The sequence below is a fragment of the Otolemur garnettii genome, unplaced genomic scaffold (genome assembly GCF_000181295.1).
Source record: "Otolemur garnettii isolate 467f Iridium unplaced genomic scaffold, OtoGar3 scaffold00027, whole genome shotgun sequence".
NCBI lineage: Eukaryota > Metazoa > Chordata > Mammalia > Primates > Galagidae > Otolemur > Otolemur garnettii.
The window spans coordinates 7,882,587-7,908,432 of record NW_003852422.1 but is presented as its reverse complement, the minus strand read 5'-3'; the positions used below and the strand labels follow the sequence as shown (position 1 = coordinate 7,908,432).

General features: G+C 39.1%; 1 protein-coding gene across 1 annotated transcript in view; it reads left to right on the top strand.

The window, feature by feature from the left end:
- DOK6 (docking protein 6) overlaps positions 1-25,846 on the top strand; it is a 338,799-nt gene that overhangs the window by 265,379 nt on the left and 47,574 nt on the right. The window contains exon 7 of the mRNA XM_003788404.2: positions 5,172-5,289. Coding sequence (XP_003788452.1) covers positions 5,172-5,289 — 118 coding nt within the window. The remainder of the gene's footprint in view (positions 1-5,171; positions 5,290-25,846) is intronic.

Here is a 25,846-nt window from a genome sequence, read left to right as displayed (position 1 = left end):
ACAGAACACTGACCTAAATTTTTTTAATTTTCTCATTTTTTTTTTAAATATTAGGATTCATTAGTTTTAATGTCAAAAAAGCAGAAATAACTTAAAAGCCATTCAGCATGGATGAAATGAATTAAATGGTAACATAGCAAGATGTCGCCTTCCCACTTCAGCAAATAGGCCTCCACTGAACGATTCGAAAGAGGAGACCGGTGAGAGTTTAGATTCAGGTGCAGGACGGGCAGAGACAACTGACAGACGAACAAAGTGGAAAGACGCTGCCGTCTCTCCCTGCTTCACCTGCCACAGTTTCCTGGGTGTTGGCAGAAAACACAAAACTCTCCCAGGTCAGAGAAGAAGGACTTTACTACAGTGGCACAGCAAGCATCGTAAGTGTCCCTGGTCCCCAAGTCCCTTGAGGTCACGGAGTCCAGCCCCGGTGAGTGCTGTGTGTTGCCAGAGCCACAGGACCTGAATGTGGGGAACACCGGGCTTGTAAGGTGGCTCTAGCAGGGCTGCCCAGCTTTTGCCTTGGAAGAAGACTTTACCGTCCGTATTCTCCTGGTCAAGGAACAAATCTGCCCTGGAGGAAAATACTACATCTTCTGAGGCTGTTTGCTACACAAATATCCCTGAAAAGATAGTAAGAAAACAGTTCTCACAAGAAATGCAAAACCAGAGTGACCATGGGAGACGTGTTCCTAAAAATGACCCTTTCAACCAAATGTGTTCAAAAGAGTCTTTCAAGGTCTAGAGGAGGAATGAGACGAGGGATGGAATCTCTCCTTGATGTCAGCTACAAATCTCAAATGTTTACAAAGAAAAAATAAATTTGTTTACTTATTGCCTAAATAGCAGACAGCAGAGATAGGCGCCCTGTCTGCATCTTCTGAGAATCCTCTAAATGGAAGGTTCTTTGCTTTGGGGTTTCCTATCTCATCAGTGTGAGGACAGCGCAGCTCTCACCTTTGTGACACTAAAATAAAAGCATTAACTTAATGTCCACGTCACACACTTTGGTCTAGATTAATCCTTTGCACAGTGGCTTTTAAGATGTGTGGGTTGCTACTCTCATGGAGAACTGCTTTCCGGAGTTCGCTGGGCTGCAATCACTACTCTTTCCGGATGCTAAGTAAGGGACTTTGGATTCATGGCTCACGCCCAGGAAACTGCTATTTTAAAAGGATGGGATAAAGAAAAAGTTAGAGCCCCACACATCAGCAAAAAGTTAGGGTAAGAGTATCAAGAACTGAATGAACTTGCTTCCCTATCTAGTTGATTTCTGCACCTAAGGGGAAGCGTGCTTTCTGATTCTTGACCTTACGCACAAGGAAAAGCAGGGGTGTGTTGCCTGTGGGAGACAGACTGTGGGAAACACAGGGGATGCAGGAGACTGTGAATGCTTTTGCCCCTTGAGAAATTTTGTCCTATGGCCATCAAAATATCAACAGAGCAGGTCTGCACAGAGATAGAATAAAAGAGCTTTGAAGACCTGTATCCATCATGTCTAAGTTTTTTTTAATGCAGCCTTCGTTTAGGTCAAATTGACACTTTGTTCTCTCAATTAAGAAAGGACTATGGCATTTTAGTTTTATTTTTATCATAGCGAGTTTAATTAAAGCATTATTATCATGGGAAAATAATTAAGGATGATTTTTTAGTTAAAAATAGTGAAGATGCATGTCCTCTTGTTGAACCTTCTCACCAAACAATGTTTTATCAGTAGTTTAAAATTAGAACCCAAAAAATTCTCTAATAAAAGCACTTGAAATATTGTTACATTGTCCTGGTCATGGTGCACATCAAGGCCAGTTTATAATGCATTGCTTTAAAATCCGTAATAATAGTAAAAATTTCCAGATAAATCATAGAGGTTCCACATCGTCTCTTAGATCGCCCAGGGCACAGAGTACCTGTATCAGTTTGCTGGAGCTGCGGTAACAAAATACCACAGACTGGGTGGATTAAACAACAGAAGGATATTTTCTCACAGTTCAATTTCTGGAAGTCCAACAGCAAGATGCCGGTGAGACTGGTTTCCTCCAGGACTGCTTTCCTTTGCTTGCAAAGTCTTTCCAATGCCTTTGCACCGCTCGCTCTCTCTCCCTCTCTCCCTCTCTCTCTCTTTTTTTTTGGCCGAGGCCGGGTTTGAACCCACCACCTCCCGTTTATGGGGCTAGCACCCTACTCACTGAGCCACAGGCACTACCCTGCACAGTCTTCTCTTTGTGATCATTCATCCTGATGTCTTTTCCTCTTCTTGTAAAGACACCAGTCCTGTTTGATTAGGGTCCCATCTGATGTCCTCCTTCACCTGAATTGACTTCTTCCAAGGCCCTACCTCTAAATATGGTCACTTCAGAGGATAGTGCTTCAGCCTCTGAATTTGTGATTCAGTTCACAGCAGCACTCAGCACACACAGTTACGAATGCTGGATGTAACCTCGAGGGCCTGGGAGAGCCTCACACATCTGAGAGAGTGGATAAGATTTGCATTTTTGGCAAAGATCTGAGAAGAATCCACAATCAAATTTTTTTTTCTTTTTTTTTATTAGATCATAATTGTGTACATTAATTCTATCATAGGATACAGTGTGCTGCTTCCATGTGCAGTTTGGAAAACTCTCATCCAACTGGTTAACATAGCCATCATGTCTTTCTCATAATTGTTGTGTTAAGACATTTATATTCAACCTTTAGATAAATTCACATGTACCCTAATAGGATAAATTATAGGCGTGATCCCCACAATATCATTCTCTTCACCCATCCTCCCCCTCCCACAATCAAATTTTTAAACACAAATTTTCCACTTTTCTGTAATTAAATGTGAAAGTAGAATATAGAGGAACCACAGCCGCCAATGAGGCAGTGGAATACCATGGAAACCTTCCGAGCCCTTGAACACAGTGAGGAGTGTGAACTGGAGGGTCGGGGGGCGAGAACCAGGACGGGCCGCTTCAGACGGAAACGTGTCCGGAGGACATTGGTCGCCAGGGGTTTCCACTTACTTGTTTCCAGCAAACAAAATATGCTTACTGTGTTTCCAAGAGGCTTGAGACTGATCAGTTAGGAAGAAAAATGGTTCCTAGAATTAAAAAAAAAAAAAAAAGAAAAGCACTTTCATTGAATTTCGGAAAGATTAATTTATCACTGACAATCTATTGTACGCTAAGTAACAAATTATAATATACTAGAAAAAATAAAAAGTAGTCAGTAGACAGAACTGAGATTAATATGAGACTGGATTTATGGATTAATTGATGTTATTAATGGCTGCTGCTGAGGAGACTTGAAGAATACTGGAAATGGACATTGTTAACAAGCGTTTCTAAAATTCTGGAAGGCCCGCTCAATGGTAACCCAGAAATTTGTTTTCTTTTTTGCAACACATACACATACACACCAACCACAGGATATGGACATGGACAGTATACTTATTTTGGCAAAAAGGAGGAAAACTTTAGAATATACAAAATTTAAAAAAATATAGATTGGTTGCTATGTTACTATTTGAAGCCATCTTCAAGAAAGAAAGAAAGAAAGAAAGAAAGAAAGAAAGAAAGAAAGAAAGAAAGAAAGAAAGAAAGAGAAAGAGAGAAAGAAAGAGAGAGAGACAGAGAGAGGGGGAGGGAGGGAGGGAGGGAGGAAGGAAGGAAGGAAGGAAGGAAGGAAGGAAGGAAGGAAGGAAGGAAGGAATGAGTGTATGTTGGTTCAGCAAGGCTAGGCTTTTGTATAGACTGGCACCTTTTTTGTTTGTTTGATTGATTGTTTTCAGACAGGGTCTCACCCTGTTGCCCAGACTAGAGTGCAGTGGCAGGATCACAGCTCACTGCAACCTCTGGCTCTCAGGCTCCATTGATCTCCCAGCTCAGCCTCCCAGGTAGCTGAAACTACAGGTGTGCACCACCAGGCCTGTTAATTTTTTCTTCTATGACAAGATATAGGAGTTCTAGAAATGCCTCACTACTAAAAAGCAAAATTTTTTTTAAAAAAATGAAGTTTTTTGGCTATACTTTCTATTAAAATGTAAAAGCCTCTTAGTTTTATGTGGATTTAAATGACCAGCCACATCATCAGATACTTCCCTGAGAGCCATCTTATATGAAGGTTTTTCCTGTATATAGTAACAGTCACACGCATGCTGGTTGAGGCAGTGTGCGACGTGGGGAAAAACCAGGGCTCCAAGGGCCACAGGGGCAAAGTGCAGAGAGAAACTCTAAGGATAGATTTAATAGAGACAATCTTAACAACTCTAAGTTTTGCAAAGAATAAGGCATTAAGTAGGGGAAAAAAGAATATGAGATTTTATTAATTAGAGGACAGTCCATTGTCTGTCAAAAAGTAAATATTTTCTCAAGTTGTGTCCAAGATCAAATAAAGCCTCTTCTGTGTTTCTTGAACCCTGTTCTTGTATCAATAAAAATAAATTTGTTTCTTGAAAATGCCATGTAAACTATTTTTGTTCATTGAACTGATCATATGCCTGAGCGAGTGCTACAGTGGTGTGTGGATCCTCTCAGCTAACCTTAAAATATAGGTTTCAAATAAGAAAATGCACCACAATTTTATCAAAGAGTCTCAGCGAAAACACTTTTTCAATATGTGCAAGTTCTATGACAGGTGCAAGGATATAGATCCATTTGAGAAAATAACCACTGGGTAAGGGTGTCAGTAGATGCCAGGGGAAACTTGAAGAGACTGGAATGGGTAAAAAAGAAATTAATAAGTAGCCTGTGCTTGGCGCCGTTCTGGGGTATGTTTCTGAAGGGGCTTGTGCTTTCATTTTTTGAGTTATTTTACACTTCTGGAAATTGTTGGAAGCTGGAAATGACCCAAATCCTTCTTGGCCATAGAAATGCAAACACATTTGTCTGCTGGAATGCACTTGATGACTGCCCTGAACATTTGCCAACATTCCCGATTGGCTGGAAGCCATTCTCCTTGGAATCAGTTGTGCCATCTTGATGTTCCCTTCTTACTTCATGAGATAGATGAAATCGTTTACGATTTCCTACTTTTGAGTAATGATTTTACCTTTTGAGAATTTATCCTTAAACAGAGGATTGTGCAGGTGTCTAGAACCAATTCTGAGATGTCATTCCCATTTAACCCTCAACCTTTAAAAGAGCAGATTCCAGTTTAATATTTAAAGCCTAAAATACATTTTCATTTTCTTTTAGCTTCAGACAAGCTTGACTGAACCAATGACATTATCCAAATCAATATCTCTCCCTCGGAGCGCATACTGGCATCACATCACACGTCAGAACAGCGTTGGAGAAATCTACAGTTTGCAAGGCAAGTAACCTTACGATAATCAAGCAGCACCGCCATCAGCTTCCTTCAGGGGGCAGAGTCGTGCAAATGGCATTGTATTTGTAGTCCTTGCTCTCCCCACTTCCATCTATCAGCTGTCACTGGCCACAGTGGGAGCTCTGAGATTTACAGTGGCTTTTTAAAAGCTATTATTTTATACACTCATGGTAAAAATTATTTCAAAAATTACTACGGACCCAATTTGGCACAAGAACTTGACTAAAACATTATACAAAGCACATGATCAGAAGCAAAGCTAACGCGGAGGTCTGTTTCATGCTGTGTTTTACAAAGGATTTCTTTCTTGGCATCTTTTCTCCTTGATGGGATTAAATATCAGTTCAGGAGACTGACTTCAGGCTCAGGAATGAAATGCTATATAAACCTGCTCGCAGAAGTTGTAAAGTTTAGCCAAAACCTTGACATAGAAACCCCACGGAGAGGCTGCATGCCAAAGGGGGCCAGGTATAAATACTTAGTCTGTGTAGTTTTCCTACTGATGAGTGGCCAGTTAACGACTAGCCTGGGAATGGCTTGCCAGATGAATCAAATTACTAAATCCATTACGCTAGCAGGTGTTTGACGAACACTAGTGGGCGCCCAACTTCAGCAGTCGTCTTCCTCTTCTTTCCCTTTTGTCTTAAAATGAATACTCTTGTTCTTAAAATAAAGTATTCAGCTACAAGCAGTTGGCCAACAGCTGGCCAACACGGGAGAAAGCAAGAAACGAAGAAAATAAGGCTAAAACACACACAGCTGAAAACACTTGCTCATCCAGCATTCTCTAAGCACCGTGGACTTGAACATAACAAGCATCCAATAAACAGCTGGTAAAGGAATCGCCAAATACGACCTTCAGCCTAATCGGGCATTTGATATGTTTTTCTTTCCTATTTAGCTTTTGCTGATATTAAAACCACCACATTTGACAAAACAAAAAATTTCTGTTGAAAGAAATATTTTGGGGTATTTTTGTAGTGCTGTTTGCTTGCCGGGGTTTCAAACCAATGGAATTTCATTAGTGGAGATTAACGGTTAAAGATTTTCTTGAAGGCAAAAAGTTTTAACTGAGTTCCCTTATGGCAGGTTTGACTACCTGTATTGAACATTTAGTTATTATCTATTTGTGCTATTTATTCGTATAAGAAAATATTTAATAAGAAAAGGATTAGAGGGTCGAGGAAAGCAAGAGCAGCTGGTTTGGTGATTTTAAGAATCAGAAAAAGGAGACGAGTTTCTCGCCTTTTCCTTTCCTCCACAAATGCCAGTGGCCACACCAACACTGTCCAAGGATCATGATCGGACAAAACTAATTGTGCCCATTCCTGTAACTAGAATTAATTAGAAAACAGGCTTGTAATATAAGGTTATTTTTATTTAAATGTAAACATACATATATTGCTATTTGCTTAAAAATACTAAATAATAACAATCACATATCAAGGCAAAAAAAGTGACACCTTAATTCAAATAACATAAGGATGGGTTGGAAGTGATGTAATGATACTGTTGGGTTTTGTCAAGGGTTAGGCCTGTAACTCTAGACAATAAAAGATTCGTTTTCATGATAGTTTTACAGAAACTTTTCTCTAAAAGGAAAGCTAAGATTTAGACTGATGCACAATTTCAGAAATAATTTCATATGTATCCGACAAAAAATATGAAAATACATTGAAATATCTTAAAATATTGCCAGAGTGACTCACTGAAGGACAATGTCGATTTATATAATAAAATAGATACAGTAACTGATTGGAATACTAATTCATCTCACTAATATTAATTCCCGGCAAAATTAAGGGCTTGAAATGCCTTATCAATTACCAGAAACAGTTTACTTTATAAGGTCTCAATATTTCATTCTTCTCTATGTGGTTGGTAGATATTTTAGTCATTGTAGTTTTTTTTTTTTTTTGAGACGGAGCCTCAAGCTATCCCCCTGGGTAAAGTGCCATGGCATCACGCTCACAGCAACCTCCAACTCCTGGGCTCAAGTGATTCTCCTGCCTCCGCCTCCCAAGTAGCTGGGACTACAGGTGCCTGCTACAATGCCTGGCCATTTTTTGGTTGCAGCCATCATTGTTGTTTGGTGGGCCCAGGCTGGGGATTCGAACCCGCCACCTTAGGTGTATGTGGCTGGCGCCTTAGCCGCTTGAGCCACAGGCGCCGAGCCCATTGTAGATTTTTTATAACAAAAAAATATAGACATTGATTAAGGTAATTACTTTGAATAACATGCATATGGATACATAAGATGTAAATTACACTTAACTATACTGTGGGTTTACTTTTTGTACTGTATACTTCTTAGAGCAATACATTTTAACAGTTTATATACTCTTTACTTTATTGTTGTATGTATGGATATAAATATTTAGATATCCAGATAGATGGTAGGCAGACAGTACATAGATGGCTAAAGATATAAACTTGCCAGGGATGGTTTGACACTGGTGATTGGTTTTATTCTCTTTTTGCTGTGTTCAGTCCAAATAAGCAGAGAATAAGGAGACTCAGTAGTTTTTTATTGTGGCTGTGCCCTAGTGGAATCAGGTCAGAATGAAACTCTGGAAAGCTGAAAGGAATAAAAATGGAAACAGTGAACCTCAGCACCCTTCCACACACATCCACATTTTTTGGTCGTTGTTCGCAAAACTACGTTTGAAGGTATGGCTATTCGTAGTCTCGTCTGTTCGGTCCTGCTCCCTGAAGTGGCGTCACCTCTTCTTAACAAAGAGGAGAATCTAATCTGCCACACTCAAAATAGCGATGTTATCTCTGGACCTCGGTAAACCGAAACAGTTTTAAAGCCAAGAAAACCTGATTCTTCTAACCCAGGAGTCTGGAACGTCTCTCTGTCTTTTCGTGTCTGCCTCTGTTCCTTTCATCCACGTTTTATAGTTTTACTTGTATAGATCTTTCCCTTTGGTTAGATTGATTCCTAGGTGTTTTAAATATTTTTTACCTCTCACAAATGGTATTGCTTTCTGGATTTCTATTTTGGCCAGATTATTACTGGTATATAGAAATGCTACTGATTTTTGTATGTTGATTTTGTATCCTGCAGATGTGCTGAGTTTATCAATTCTAACAGTTTTTTGGTGTAGTCTTTGGATTTTTCTAAATATAAGATTATGTCATCCACAAACAAGGCTAACTTCTTTCTTTCCAACATGGGTGTCCTTTATTTCTTTCTCATGCCTGATAGCGCTGGCCAGGACCACCAGTAGTACGTTGAATAAGAACAGGAGAATGGACACCCTTGTCTTGTTCAGTATTTAGATGAAAAGTCTCCAGTCTTCCCTCACTCAGTGTGATGTTAGCAAGGGATTTGTCATAGACGGCCTTTATCATGTGGAGGTACGTTCATTCTGTATCCATTTTGATGGGAGATTTTATAATAAAGCGATGTTAGATTTCATCAATTGAAATTGGCATCTATTGAAACACTGGTATGGTTTTCGCTCTGATTCTATTAGCATGGTGTATCACATTTATTGGTTTGCTTGTGTTTGCAACCATCCTTGTATCCTGGGATGGATCCCCCTTGATCACGGTGAATGATCTTTTTACTGTGCTTTTGAATTCAATTTGCTGTATTTTATTGAGGATTTTTGCATCTGCATTCATCAGTGATATTGGACTGTAGTTTCCTTTTGTTGTTGTTGTGAATACAGTTTTCGTATTAAGGCAAAGCCTATAGAATGAGTTTGGAAGTACTCTTAATTTTTTTAAGAACTTGGGTAGGATTAGTACTCGTTCTTTCTACATTTGGTGGAATTCAGCAGTGAATCCATCAGGAGCCAGGCTTTTTCTGATGGGAGATTTTTCTATTACAGCTCTGATCTCATTACTTGGTATCAGCTTATCGAGGTTTTCGTGTCTCCACTGTTCCACCTCGCTAGGCTGTGTGTCAGGAACTCGTCCATTTTTATGGATTTCCAGTTTCTTGGCGTATAGTTGTTCATAATAGTTTCTAATGATTCTCCATATTTCTGAGGTTTCCGTTGTTATGTCTCTTTTTTTCATTTCTGATTTTATTTATTTGGTTCTTTTCTCTTGTTTCCTTTAGTCTAGCTAAAGGTCTGTCAATCTTGTTTATCTTTACGAAAAGCCACCTTTTGTTTCCTTGATTTACTGTATTTCGTGAGTCTCAATCCAGTTTATTCTGCTCTGATCTATCATCGTCCTCCTGCTCCTTTTGAGTTTATCCCTGTAAGGTGTGTCAGTAGGGGTTTGTTGGAAGGCTTTTTACTTTTCTGCTAGAGGCATTTATTGCTGCAAAATTTGCACTTATTATCTCCTTTCCTATATCCCAGAGATTTTGGTACGTGGTATTTTCATTTCCATTTGTTTCAAGACATTTTTTAATTTTCTCCTCAATTTCTTCATTGGCACATGGGTTATTCAGAAACATGCTAACTTCCACTAATTTGTGTGTTTCCTGAGGTTCCTCTTATTACTGATTTCTAGTTTTATTGTGGACAGAAAAGATGTGATGTGACTTCTACATTTTGAATTGAGACTTACCATGTGGCCTAAGACATGGTCTAAATATACATCTATACATCTCTGAACAACATTCTATGTAGTGACGCGTTCACATGCTTGATTATCAGACTTCATACTGCAACAGCTCTAATGGGCATTCCAGAAAAGTTCTAGTATCACTCTGAAGGGTAGACGAGGTGCTGGCCTTGGGTGGCTCCCCCAGGGGAGTGCTTAAAAGATGACCCTAGGGATATTCAGCAATGAGGTTGCAGCACTTTTTCTAGGATGAGTTTATGGAGGTAATTGTCCATATTCTGCAACAGTCAGGAGGAATGTTCTGTTAGGCCTGTTATGTCTAGTGTATAAACTAACTACCATGCTTCCTATTGAGTTTCTGAATGGGTGATCTGTCCATTACGGAGACTAGAAGGTCCCCATTATTATTCTCATGTTACAATCTCTCTCTCCCTTTAGACCTATTACCTTTGCTGTATAAACTTGAAAACTCTGGTGTTGCATGACAGACATTCCTCACTGTTGCATTCTCTGGCTGAATCATTATATAATGACACTTTTTGTCTTTTTTTCCAGTCTTTGATTTGTAGTCAGTTTTATGCGACATGAGCATACCCAGTCTTGTTCTTGTTCTTTTTATTAAATCACAGCTGTGCACATTAATGCAATCATGGGGTACAATCTTGTTCTTTTTCGGTTTCCAGTTGCATAGAACATCTTTCTCCACCCCTTGACTTTCAGTCCGTGTGCAGATATCTCTACAGGTAAAGCAGGCTCTGGGGAGGCAGCATGTAGTTACGTTTTGTTTCTTTATCCATCAGCCGCTCTCTGCCTTTTAATTGGAGAACCGAGACCATTTACATTTGGTATGATCTGTGCTAAGCAAGAACTGACTGCTCGTCTCCCGATGGCTGTGAGCTCCCTCCTTTCTGTTCTTCCTCCTGACCATCCTCCTTTGTGTTAAGTGATTAGCTCTGGTATATATTTTAGCTTGTTGCTTTTTTATTTTTAGGGAATCTATTATAGATTTTTGCACTGTGGTTACCAAGAGGCTTACAAAAAACATCTCCTAAGCACAGCAAGTTATTTTAAAAAGATGACAACTTATCAACTTATCTTAGATCACAATTAAAGGAATAGAAACCAAGGCAAAAAAAAAAAAAATTCTACACGTTAATCCCTTCCCAGAATTTGACCTTTAATTGTCTCAATTAAGGTGTTTTTATATTACGTCTCTCTTCACGTGTTGCTGGAGCCGTTATCGTTTCTGATAGATTTGTCATTTGGGCCTCATACCAGGGTTATGAGTGGACTGCACACACGATTACAGTATTAGAGTATTCTGGGTGTGTCCTCGGGCTTAATTTTACCTGAGGGTTTTGTTCTTTGAAAAGTTGTTTTTTGTTTTTTGGTTTGTTGTATGTTCATTTTTCTCTTTCCAATTACAGAAATTCCTTTAGCATTTCTTGCACGTCTGGTGGCAGTAAATTCTCTCCGAATTGGTTGTCTGGGAAAGGTTTTATCTCTTCTTTGTGTTTGAATGATAACCTTCCTGGATACAGTATTGTTGGGCTGCTGTTTTTTCCTTTGAGCACTTTGAAAATATCATCTCACTTCTTTCTGGCCTGCGCAGTTTCTGTTAAGATGTCCATTGCCAGCTGGGCATGGTGGCTCACGCCTGTAATCCTAGCACATAAGTGGATTGCCTGAGCTCACGGGTTCGAGACCAGCCTGAGCAAGAGTGAGACCCCGGTCTCTGAAAATAGCCTGGCATTGTGGCAGGCACCTGTAGTCCCAGCTGTTCAGGAGGCTGAGGCAAGAGAATCACTTGAGCCCAAGAGTTGGAGGTTGCTGTAAGCTATGACACCATGGCACTCTATGGAGGACAACAAAGTGAGAGTCTGTCTCAAAAAACAAAAAAAAGTCCATTGCCAACACAGGGACCTGCTTTAGATGTTATTTGCTGGTCCGTCCTGCTGGTGGGAGGGTTCTCTTTGTCCTTAGTCCCAGAGAGTCTGATTACCAAGCGCCTGTGGGGTGGTCTTATTTGTGCTGAAGCTGCTAAGCGTTCTTAAGCCCTCCTGCCCTGGATGTTTGTACATTTTGAGGTTTGGAGCCGTTCCCTGTGGTCCTTTCTCCCATCCTTTGCTCCTCCTCAGCTCCCTCCTGAGCACCAGTGTTCTCAGATGGGCTCTTTCTGTATCTGGCAGGTGGTCTCCTTTTCTTCCTGTTCCTTTTCCTTGTTTCTCCTTTCTCTGCATTTTCCAGTGGCTGGGCCGTGAGCTCCCTGACTCACTCCTCTGCTTGGCTCCTTCCACTGCCGGAGCCTCTCTGGTTCAGCAAACGTATTTCCAAGACTTCTGTTTGTTTTCATTATTAGTATTTCAGTCTCATTGTTGAATTTCCTCAGTAAATTTCTGAACTGCTTTTCTGTGTGATCTTGGAGATCGCTGTGTTTCTGTGGAACAAGTATTTTAAATTCTTGGCTAGAGAGTTCACCGACTGCTGTCCCTGCAGGGACAGGCACTGGCTCTTCGCCATGGCCTTTCAGGGAGGTCACAGTTCCGTTTTCCATTGTTTCTTGTGTGTCTGTGTCTTTGCATTGGACGATAATCATCTATTCTAATTTCCTTTGTCCAGCTTATGTTGTTGTTTATTGAATATATTTGCTTAGTGAAATTCTTTGGCTGGGTTGCTGCCTCCTCTGTCTCCTGGTGGTGCCTTGACCCAGGTTCACCTCAGCACTGGCCAAAGCTGAAGCACTGCCTGTCCAGATGGGGGAGGCTCCAAAGGGACCATCCCGGCAGCGTAGGAAGGCTCACCCATGGTTTGTACCCGGGCCTGGGGGTGTGCCTCTGAGAGTTGGGGTGCTGAACAGCCAGTCTGATTTGGTGTCTCCTTTGGCCAAGGTACACAGCAGGGTTTCCAAGGCTGAGGATGGTGGTGCTGCCTCCCACAGGTGTCTGCCTATTCCCTGGATATTTCTCTCTTCAAGCCAACAGTGCTTCCCAGGCATTAAGGCAAGGACAGGTGCTTGACCACCTGGTTGACCACCTCAATTTCACTTTTTCCAGTATGGAAACCAAGAGTTAGGAGAAGATTTTCCTGAACACCAGGCTGAGTAGAGTGGAGGGAGGGGTCTTGTGGATGTGGAAGCCCCATTCTGCTATTGTCTGCTTCGAGTGGGCCCACTCCCTGTGGCCTTGGGAACTGTGCCGTGGTCACATTTGAGCAGCTGGTCGCTGGTGTGTATCTCAGCACTGTACGTTTGGTTTGGGTTTTCTGTGAGGGAGCAGGGAGCCAGCTTGCCTCTGCACCATTTTGGAAGTACAAGTCCGTTTGTTTTAATATTGATACAATTGTGATTTTAGTTCTAAGCTTTGGGAAATTTATTGGGACCATAAGAAACATCAGTCAATCAATACCAAGGTGAGGGGAGAAAAGGGTATAAAAGAGAAACCAAACATAAGGAAATGAGATTACCTGACTTTTTCTTATTCTAAGGCTTTCCCCTTGGCTTTTTGGGTCACCGTTCAACATATTTAGATGACTGGCTGGATGGTGTGTCTTTAAGTCAGGATTTGTGAAGATGACAAAAGCATTTATTGAAAATGACAAAACCATTACCTGGTGCATCACAGGCACTCGGTAACTCTTTGTTGAAATAGCGAATGAGTCACAGTGCACTATACAGGATGCAGGAGGGGCTGCCGTCCATCCCGCCGCTGCTGCAGGAGGCCGACCTGAGGAACGTTCCCTACTAGTAACGGAACCGTGTCCGCATGTAGCCTGCCCCGGCAGCCTGCGTTCCTCCCTGTGCATAGTGTGGTCTCTGTGACAGACCAGCCTCCCCCTTGGGCTCATTGTCACTGAGCACAGATACTTGCAGTTGGTGGTCTGTATTTGGGTAAGAGCAGCATGAATGCTGTCGGTCCATCTCTGTAACCTGATGGCTTGATTTCAGTCTCTCTGACTTGGGGCCCCTGCCCTGGGGTTCATTCTTCTTCTTCTGCACTGAGCTGTAATGAGAAGAGGGCTGAACACAGTGCCCAGTGGGTAGTTTTATGGGACTGCGTGCTGTCCTTCAACTCTCCCTGATGTGTGGCATCTTCGGGACTGCATGCCACCCTTCAACTCCCTCTGATGTACGGCATCTTTTATTTTCACACAAAATTGTGTGGGATATACTCTGACTTGTTTTGAACAGCTGGGACAGCTCGGCTCTCTGAACCCCGTCTGGGGGTCTGCCTTTTGCAAAGGCAGTAGCATTAGGACTCCTGCTTTCAGCGTTACCAATGAATATCCAAATGCCGGCTCTGACCTGTCTGCCCCTCTGCCCTCTGCACGTCTGTGATCAAGCTGCGGACCACCAGTGTCAGCACCGAAGCATACCTAATTACACAGAAGGCATTTGATGCTCACGGAAAAGCATCTCTGGCTCCAATTTCTCAGAAGGACAGGATGCAAACAGGCAATTAGAATCAGAGATAACCTTCAGAAAATGGTAAATAGAGTTCTGCCGTAGATGAAGGAGGTAAATCAAAGGATTTGTTTACTTTCCACTCAGCTGTGACCTCCTGTCCTTCGTTACTGCCTGCTTGGTTTCAAGTCTGCATTGCGTACAAATTGCTTCCACTGAGGTTTGCTATTTAAATTTTCATTATATGGTATTTTCCAAATTGCAAAATTAATAAAATCCTCTCATAGCAAGTTTTAAAAAATAGAGAAATTTGCAACAGAAGTAAAAGGCAGCCTGGTGGTGATTTGGCATTACCTTTTAAAACATGAACCGTTTTCTAGAAGCAACACTTTCCGTCTACTTAACCTTATTTATGAACATTTATCGTTAAGTCTATACTTTAAGAAAAAAGTAAGTCAAAAACAGAAAATGTCTCCCTGGATATCCGTTTTTAGAGGTAAATGAATCTGTGGCTCCCTGAAGTAGACAGCATAAAAATGTACAAAATATCCCCACTGAGAAATGTCCCCAGATCCCGCAGTCCTGATTCATCACCCCCTTCTCCGTTCCCCCATGGACTTTCGAGCAGAGCTTTATTATAGCGATGTATTTGTTTTCAAACCTGCTTCATCCATTCGATTGTGACTGTTAACTTTGTGAAAGATTTTTTATCAGACGGTTCAGTCATCACAAAGACATGCTGTCTGTGGAGATTAAAATCTTGAGTTTTGCAGTCAAATAATTCTGAGTTTGAAAATGAGCTTCACCAATGCTGAGTTGTGTGCCTCTGGGCAAAGCTCTTAACCTTCCTGAGCCTCAGATCATTCATCTCTAAATGAAGATAATGTTCCCTATCATGGTGATTAAATGAAATCATCCACATAAGATCATACACATTTCATAATTATTAACCATGGTCATCATGTTAATGTACAGTTGGTCCTTGCACAATTTGGGGGTAGATGCACTGACCCTCTCCTTTGAACAGTTGAAAATCAGAAAATCAACATACAACTTTTGACTTTCACAAAGGTTACTTGATAATAGTCCACTGTTGACCAAAAGCTTTACCTACAATGTAAATGCAGGGAGTCCCAAAGGTCACCCATAAAGTCACCACACATAGGGAAAATGGGAAATTGTAGCTAATTGTACCTTTATTTACAAAACATCCATTATAAAATTTTGCAAAATATTTACAAAATATTCTTTATGCATTGACCACCTCTTAGTAAAATCTCATAATGAACATTTTGTAAATCAAGATACACTTAGCTACAATCTCCCATTTCCCTACGTGTGGCCACTTTCAGGGTAACCGTTACGACTCCCTGTTGACAGACTTGTGTTCTGTATGTTATGTGTATTATATACTGTATTCTTATGATAAAAGTAGCTAGAGAAAAGAAAATGTTACTAAGGAAACCACCATGAAAGTGGGTCTTCATCTTCACAGAGTACGCAAAGGAGGAGGAGGAAGGGCTGGTCTTATACGCTGGACCCATTAAGTTCAAACCTGTATTTTTTCAAGAGACAATGGCACATTAAATTCCCAGTAAGAAGTTTCTTTTTCTGGCAGAGATAGGGATGCTATCCCACCTTAGTCTATTCTAGTACTTACTCTAAGCTATTATTGCCGAGTTCCTGCTATGCTTCAGGAATTTTGTTTGATTCTAAGGACCTTAATAACAATATAGCTTTAAGAAATGTGTCTACTTTTTAAATTTCTAGGAAAACAAAATCTAAGTCTCACCCTTACTTTTTAGTGCAAGAAAAAAAATTCTGTCCTAAGTCTTCATTTATTCTTTCTACGTATGAATACGAACAAGACACTGCACCTTAAACCACTTCTCCCAAACCTTACATCCCTCCGTCCAGGTAGGCTTAGGGAAACCAAACCACCTTTTCAGACCCAAGGGTTGGAAACTCCTAGAAGGACCTTATTCAGCTCAGCTTGGTACAAAGGAGGTTCTCCTGCCCCACCCACTCCACCGTCACCCCACTCACCCACCTGTCCAGAGTTGAATCTTGCTGACTACTCACCTTACCTAGCTGTATTCTCACTTGGTGCTTTCTGCGTGCTGGAGCCGAGGTATATGAGATGGTTTAGATTGCCAGTTGAGTTCTCCTAATATGTCACAAGGCAAAATCTGAAGACAACTCACGGGATGCAACGTACCACGTCAGCTAGTTAGACAATTTTTAACAGATGTGTTAAAGCAATTACTAAAAGATAAAAGATTGAGTTTCCAGATGTTATATTGGATTGGTATAATTTTCCAGTGATTTTATTAAAACAAATTGCTTCACTCTCTTTAACTCAAATCTGACATTAAAATTTCTATTTAGTTTCTATATTTGATTTTGCCCCACCAAGTTCTATATTTATCAAATTTGTGGAAAAGGTGTTTGAATGCCTGTGTTTAATTTAGGAAGAAGAGTATAGTTTGGGAGTGTTCCTAGGAATGTTCGGTCACCATTGCTATATTAAATTTGTTTGCTAGGACATAGAGAACCTTCATTTCATTATTTTTTAATATTTATAATACATGAAAGGGAGATTTCGTATCTAACTTTCAAAGGCATAGTATGTCTTTTATATATATATTTGATAATAAAAGTTACATGATTTTAGAACAAAATTGCTTACTGGCAACATAACTCTGTGGCAGAAAATGTACTTCTTACCCTTTTATTCATCAAATGAATTTGGAAAGTCACCTCTCTGGTAGATGTTGGAGGATTAGCCATTGTCTGTGGCCTTATAATACCCATTTAGAATTCTGTAAGTGCTCATAAAAGGCGCCGACTGACATACACCCCATGCTTGTATCTGTAACTCCTAATTAGCTGAAACTTTCCTATGAGAATAGTTTATTTATTCATTTCTTTGCAAGATATTTTTAAAGTTCTCAAAAAATTTGATAGTAAAATGTAGCATTTTTTTTAACTCAAAAATGCAAAACCAAACAGAAGTCAGTCCTAGAGCTTCATCAGTTTGACCCCTCGAGCCCGTCTCTACCTTCCTGCTGCCACTTCCGCTGAGGCATGTTCAGCAAACTAAAGTCTGCAGACCTGGAGCAGCGCGCTTCTCATCTCCTAATCGACTACTTATCCCCTGGATCTGAGGGCTGAATCCACCCTTTGGCAGGCAAAGACAGAAATGAGACCTAGTGTATGATAAGAGGTCTCATCCTGGTCTCAGTGACTTAATAGCCACCCCACGTTCACCGCCACTTCTCCAGTCACTAATTGGGTGATGAATCACTCACCCGGTTTCAACCAGAGACTCACGGTCTAACTAGCAAATGAGGACATATAACATGTTTGAAAATTTTTAATAGGGAGGAGAAGGGAATTTTATTTACTATGAACAAGGTAATATGATAGGTAATATCACAAATATCTCCTACAACAACACAAACGTCTGAAAAGGTAGGAAGTTATGGGTGCCGTTGTTCTAGATAGAGAACAGTGGTGTCAGTGTTGACATGGCTCATGTCTACTGGGCACTCTACGCAGTTTCATGGTGTTCAGTCTTCCTAACAACTTCTGCAGTAGGTGTATCCTTGTCTTCACTTACAAATAAGAAAACTGAGGCACAGAAATATAAAATAAGTTGATTGTGGCCAAGAGTAGGATTATCAAGCAGTCCTGATTTTCTGGTCCAGGTTGCTATTCAGCTAGAAAAGTGATGAACCACCGCAGGTGACAGAGTTTTAGCAGGATAGAATAAAACATTTATAATCTTGACCCTTCGGCCCTGGTACATTCTCTTTGAACCGTAATCAAGGTTTACAAGAGTTATTCCTCAAAACAGGCAACAGCTATTCTGAAATGCGCTTTAAATGAGACAACCTAAATGGAAGCCATCTAAACAATTTGTAGAAAATCCACAGCTTTGAAAGATAAGTTCTTTATGGTTTGGGCACTGCTTTTAAAAAATTCATAGAACAGCTTTGCTCTTTTTGTGGAACAATTTAAAGCACATTGCGTATGTAGATTAGTGGGTTTAACTCTTGAGGGTGGCCATTGCTTTTCATTATTACTTTCCAGGCTTCTTAAGTAAGCTTTACTGCAAGTTCAAATGCATTTTGCCTTCATTCCAACTTCTTTGAAAGTGTTTTATTTTGGAAATTTTAAAAATCACTCTCCCAGTAGCAAATCCATCTTGTTTGGTCCTGTGCTCTCTCCTAAACATTTTCCTCTCATTTCTTCAGGTGTTAATGCTGATGTACAAGGCCTGCTGTGGTTACTCACTGTCCTGAATTCATGTCACTTCCATAATAAAAGTGTGCATGCCTTCTTTTTTTTTTTTTTATTGTTTGGGACTCATTGAAGGTACAAAGAATTAGGGTACACCTATTGCATTCATTAGATAAAGTCCTTCTTATAATTGTGTCCCACCCTCATGAGTTGTGCCATGTAACTATGACCCCCCCATCCCCCACCCACCTCCCCTCTCCTCACTCCCTCATTCCCCTACCTCCCACCTTGTATTAGCTCATCTACTGCCTTCATATTAGAGTTGAGTACATTGGACTTTTGCTTCTCCATTCTTGTGATGCTTTACTAAGAATGTTCTACCTCTATCTGGGTTAATACAAAAAATGTGAAGTCTCCATCTTTTTTACAGCTGAATAGTGTCCCATGGTATACATATACAGCTTGTTAATCCATTTCTGGGTTAGTGGGCATTTAGGCTGTTTCCACATTAGAAAAGGATGTAGAACTTTATCAAATGTTTTTTCTGCATCTATAGAGAGGATCATATAGTCTTTGTTTTTTGCTTCTTTTGATATGGTGAATTATGTTTATGGACTTGCATATGTTAAGCCAGCCTTGGGATGAAACATACTTGATCATGTTGAATCATTTTATTTATTTTATCTTTTTTTTTTTTTTTTGCACTTTTTGGCCCGGGCTGGGTTTGAACCCACCACCTCCCGTATATGGGGACAGTGCCCTACTCCTTTGAGCCACAGTAACTGCCCATGAATGATTTTTTTAATGTGTAGCTGTAATCTATTGGCCAAGATTTTACTGAGAATTTTAAAATCTGTATTCATTAGTGAAATTGGTCTGAAGTTCTCCTTTTTATCTGGGTCTTTTCCTGGATTTGGAATCAGGATGATGTTTGCTTCATAGAATGTGTTGGGGAAGACATCTTCCTTCTCAAGTTTTTGGAGAAATTTCTGCAGAATGAATATAAGCTCTTCTTTGAAGGTTTGATAGAATTCTGGTGTGCAGCCATCTAGACCAGGGCATATATTGAGGGGGGGATTTTTTTATTTCTTTGATCTCAGTTCTTAAAATTGGTCTGAATCTATTTCCTCTTCTATATTTTACAAAATAGTAGGAGCTGAAGCCAGAAAGGTATCTCCAAAGTTAGCATATATTAAAAATGGATAGCACAGTGAAAGAGACACATTTCTGTTAAGATTTTTCTGTGGAATGATACGATTTTTGGTTGATCACAATAGAGGATTAATACTTAAATGCCTGCATTTCCAGCTACTTGTCAATGATACTTTAGAGGAACAAACTGTAATCTATTAAATTTCCACAAGGTTCCTAAAGTAATGATAAATAAAATATTTTCCAAATAAATGGCATATTAAAAACCTGAAATTTAGTCATTTATTCATCAAATACTTTTTGGCCTTTCCGATGTCTTGGACGTTACACTAAGTGCTGGAATCACCCAGAGGAATCAAAAATGCACACTGCTTTCGAGAAACCCCTGTCTGGTGAGGAAGAAATCATGAACACAGCTGATTATAACATCATGATACGGGAGCTAAACAAGGAATAGAGCAGATACTATGGTCCGGTACTTTTTTCAAATTCAGCATTAAATATTTCTCAGTAGCTGATTGAAAGGTTTGAAGGTCAACAGGTGTTTCAAAAATCAAATACAGAACTTGTTTGTGCTGGATTATTATTATCATTATTATTATTTTGTCAGATATTATGCCTTTGGTTGTTTTCTGAGAATATAGGCATCAGATTCTGAACTCAGTGTTAAAATCAATAAATTATTAAACCTTCTCGATGACACAGTCTGATCTGTACTTGGTACGTGACCAAGGGCACCGCATGACACTCCGTAGAACGTAAGACTTTAGTCAGATGATAATTTGGCCCTCAGTGTAACCCAAATAGACTCTACCACTTCCCTCCATAACAAAACACCAGCTGAAGAAAACTTAGCAAAGTCCATACAGGGGGCCCAAGATTCTTCTTTCTCTTCCATACATTTTGCTAAATTTTGTATTTTCATATGAAAAGAAATCCATTTCTAGGTATTTCACATTTTCCCCAATGTATATTATCTCTTGTCCTTCAATCAAAACTAAAAACATATTTTCATATTCTTTTTTTTATATGATCTGCAGGAATTTTATTCAACATTTATACTTGGTCACTCAATGGTTGGCTAAAATTCCACTATAAACTTACATAATTTGAATTGATCAATATATTATAACATTTTGGTAAAATATATTGGAAACTTGTGTGTGCATTATAACCACTGATTGATGCACGTTTTTTTAGCCCTCTCCTTATTTTATTTTATTTTTTGCAGTTTTTTGGCCGGGGCTGGGTTTGAACCCACCACCTCCAGTATATGGGGCCAGCGCCCTACTCCTTTGAGCCACAGGTGCTGCCCAGCCCTCTCCTTTTTAAAGCTTTATCATGGATTCACCATGTCCAATACCCTGATTTTCCCCATCTAACTACCAAATATAATCATTGTTTTCTCCTTTGCTTGAGATAGCCCTGTTCCCCACTGTCAGCTCCTCCCCGGGCTGGCTTCTACCGTATTTAATATTTAATATTGGTAACCATAGACCAATATTCTAAGTGTTTCCATCAGCAATGTGGTTTCTAAAATTTATAAAATGTACTGGGATTAACTTGCCCTTCTCATTTCCAACAAGTGGAGTCAACTACTCTCTTAGGAAAAATGATTGCTTTTTGTAGGAAATAGTTTTATAGACCAAAATTGGGCTGCCAGAGCACGCTGTAGATTGGTTAAATGACAGCGTCATTGGGGGTGATAGAACTAGAATTCTCTCCCTCTTTCTTTCTCTCTGATATAAAAGCATATTATTGATTTCTTCCTTTGCAGGAATAATTTTCCATTTTACTGATAATTTTAGCATATCATATGTCATGTAATATGATACAAATCTATTTCCTCAATGATGTACTATCCTAACTGTAGTCAAAATCATTGGGAAATATTCCCGTATATGAGATAATATACCAAAAATGACAATTTGAAGGATTTTCCTACAAAGTTGTCATCGAACAGAATGTAAGTTTGTTTTAATATTTCATAATGTATTTCTTAGAAAAAGTACAATTAAATGGTGGTATTTATCAACTATTTCTCTATATTCATATTAGATATAGTCTCCAATACCCATAAAACTTTTCAGAGAATTTTATTCTTCACATTTAAAGGAGAAAGAATTCAGAAAGTTAAAGCTACTTTGTCTTTTAATGCAAATACTTAAAAATGGAATTGACTAAAATATGTTATATTGGGTACCTGTACTTTAAATATGCAGTCTAGGGTAAATTTTGCAATCACCAGAGATATAAAACTATTAAAAATATCAAATTACCCAGAGATAATTTAACCTTCTAATTTTTTTTCTATTCCAATTTATAATTGAAATCTTGGAACTAAGGGGTATAACTTCCTCCATACTGTTATCCTGATTATTTTAAATGGCATTTAGACTGGCTGAGTACATGTGACTTAATGTGAGGGTTTAACTCTGGGAGAGCAGAAGCTTTTCCAACAAAGAGAGTTAGAAGACCATTTAAATGAGGTTTGACTAACGTTGATATTTGGTAACCATATACCAAGCCTCTGTATAGCTTAGCTCCAAGGATTTGAGCTAACTTACAGCATAATCACGAAAAATGGAGCAGTTAAGAAATGCATAATGTAGGGAATAAAATAGTGTCAGGAATGAGAAGGGAAATGTCAAAAATAAGGCAACAATGAGCATTATGATAAAAAGGCCGCCACTGAGTTTCAGATGTGGCAACCTAGAAAGAGAAGATGCCTAGAGATCACTGGATCGACACACTAACGCCAAATCTGTTCTTAAAAGAAGATTCCCAGTACCTGGTGCAATTCAAGGGGGGAAATCTGCTTTTGATTAAATGTCTTGATGCTCTTTCATATTTTTCACTTGAATATTCTATTTTTTTCTTTGTGGTTAAACCACAATGGCCTTTGCTATAGACTGAGGGTCACTGAAGATTTTTATTAAAATCTAAATAGAAACTACTATAGTTATGTCATCTGTGGAAATATTTATGGATACTAGGAAATACAGAGTAAATAGGATGTCAATGTCCCACATACAAAATGCTTTGATTGTATCAAAATGCATAATTGCAGATTTACATCTTAGAATTGAATCCCAGATTTGATGAGTGAGATGCTTAGTAAGACGTCATCCACGTAAACATTTCAGTTGTCAGCTCCTAAGAGGTTACCTTATCTCTAATAAGCCGAAAAAACATTGCGGGCACTGTGCTGCCAGTACACACGTGTGAGTCCTGAGAGACTGAGTGAGCGCCAAGTTACACCATGTCACAGCAAAGCCTGTCTCCTGCCATCCCATCAAAAGGACATTGAGGGTACTTTTAGTGTGTCAGATGAGATTTTGCTTTTCAGTTTAAAGTTTTGCCAAGTGTTTATAGAATCAAGTTTTGAAATGCATTTTCAGCATCTGCACGGTTGGTAAACAGTCTCCATGATTGTGAAATTTGTAATTATACAAAAGCAATAGTAAAGTCAATTTCACCTGCATTTCTTTAAAGTCAGTGATCCATGACCAAGGAAATGGAAAATCTGATGAAGCTCCCTGTAATCTTTAGAAATATTATGTGAAAATCTCTTGTTTACAAGAATCATCTATCTTTTAGAAATAAATTATTTTTCCCCACGGAATAATTATGTTGCCGTATTTGATAAGTGCTCAGGAATATCTTATGAATTCAATTAAATGCACTAATGAAATTTGGATGAGAATCAAATGTAATGCAACATAAAGTGGGGTTGATAGCCATTTTCACTTAATCCTGTGAACTTTTTTAGACATTAACCAATTTTACTTACAAAATAAGTTACAAATGCATCACAATAGTTTATGTTGAATTGTTAAAATAAGTATGCCTTTTTGACATCATATTTTTTTTGTTTGTTTTGGAGTTTTTTTGTTTTGTTTTGTTTCGAGACAGAGTCTCATTATGTCACCCTTTGGTAGGGTACCATGGTCACAGCCAACTCAAACTCTTGTGGTTTGCTATTCTCTTGCCTCAGCCTCCCAAGTAGCTGGGACTACAGGTGCCTGCCACAACACCCAGCTATTTTTTGTTGCAGTTGTCATTGTTGTTTAGCTGGCCTGGGCCGGTTTCAAACCTGCCACCATCGGTGCATGTGGCTGACAACGTAACCCCTGTACTACAGGCGCCAAGCTGACATCATAATGTTTTGATAGTAATTTATTTATATGTAAAAATCCTCATACAAAAATGAATAATTTTTTGTCTAGGGTAAAGCTAATAATTCAATTAAAGATAAATCTTCATCTCATGTCAAAGAATCATAAAATTCTTACTTCAAAAATATATATGCCCACACACATTTATGTCATTTTTAAATAAACCATGAACTTGTAATTTGTCATGACAGTAATGATATCAACAAAAGGATAGAAATGGTATTTTAAATATTACATACTAAATATTTAATATTTTAAACACATATTTAAAAGCACCATCATTGCATTAAAATTGTATACTCTTTGCAATAGTAAATAATATTAATTGAAAAGAACTTAAGAAACAGCAAGCACGACAACAGTGAAATTCCTTGTCAGAAACACACTGCTTTCCGTACAGACAATATCTGTTTCATAAGGCTTCCTAAGGTGCTATGCTAGGTAGGTCCTGGAGGAAGTGAAGATACTCTGTATTCTGATCATTTAATGAGCTTGCAGGGACGTATAAGGAGTAAGATAAGATTAATTCACTGTTATCTGGACCTCTAAGTACTCTAGCAATCACAAGTAGAGACTGGGAAAAGGCACTGAGTGGAAACAATAGTATAAAGGGCGAGTCAAATGGGAAGGTGCATTCTCATTTGGGACAGTTAAGCCCTAGGCATCAGATTTATTGAGGAAGAAAATCCAAGATAGAGTATTTTCCTGCATGAAAGTGCAGTCAGAAGATCCGTAAACACCATTCAGGAACAATCTGGAAATCACTTTAGTAGGCAGTGAGAATTTAATCATTTCATTCTTTTGTACTTTGAAATTGTTTTTTAAATTGGAAATGATACATGATTTCTGTCAAAGATTCAAAGAGAGTACAAGTGGCCCCAACTCTTCTATCCATTCTGATTCCTGAGCCCTTCCACTTACTAGAGAGTTGGAGCTCGAACTTCTAAGTCTAAAATCAAATAAGGCACATATCAAAATCATGTCAGTCCTATGCTATATTTTCAAAGGTTAATAGTCACTATCTTCTAGGTTATTTGTTTCACAGCTCACTGCAACCTCAAACTCCTGGGCCCAAGGGATCTTCCTGCCTCAGCCTCCCTAGTAACTGGGATTACAGGTTCATGCTGCTGCACCCAGCTACACTTTGTATTTTTTGTAGAGATGTGGTCTTGCTCTGTTGCTCAGTTTGGTCTGAAATTCCTGGCCTCAAGTGATCCTTCTGCCTTGGACTCACAAAGAGCTAAGATTACAGACAGGGGCCATTGCACCAGGCCTGATTAATATTTTAAAAGCAGTATTTGGTATTTACATTAGTATCACTGATCCAGTTATTTGGTATAAATCAGCAAATATGGTTTACAATTATTTCTGTTTTACTCAAACTTCTGACATCCAAGTGAATTACCACCTTGTTCGTAAATTTGCTCATGTGCATGGCTTTATTACACTTTTGCATTATCTCTGTGTCTTCCAGTCCTTTGTATGCAATTTATTTACAGACATTCATGATCGGGCTTTTTGTTTCATGTTTGTTTCATGCTTCCTTAAATATCTGGTGATCACTGGCTGGCTAACTCTGGTACATCTCAGCCTATCCTGGCATCTGCTGTTCAAAGCACCTGAATTAAGTCCCAGATCTTCCTTTAGTTCAAGAAAGATTTTTACATACAACTTGTATTCTCTATTTCAGGGACACCTGTGCCTTTGATTCTTGTATTTGACATATGCACACACAGGCACACAGGCATATTTATTCTCCCTCTCTGATTGAACTCATTTCTTTGTTACATTCATGCTATTTCGTGAAGTTGTTACTGTCTCTTTTCAGCTACAATTATCGACATCTAAGTACTCATAAAGTAATTTTATTTGTGTGAAGCACTTATGGTTGTTTTTGATTTACTTTGCTGAGTACTCTAGCCCACTTTATATCCTTTCCATTGCTTAACCTCTTCTGAGTTTTCTTGCAATTCTTTAACCCGTCCTTCAAAGCATGCATATTTTCATTATTTTCATAATATATCTTTTTATGTATTTT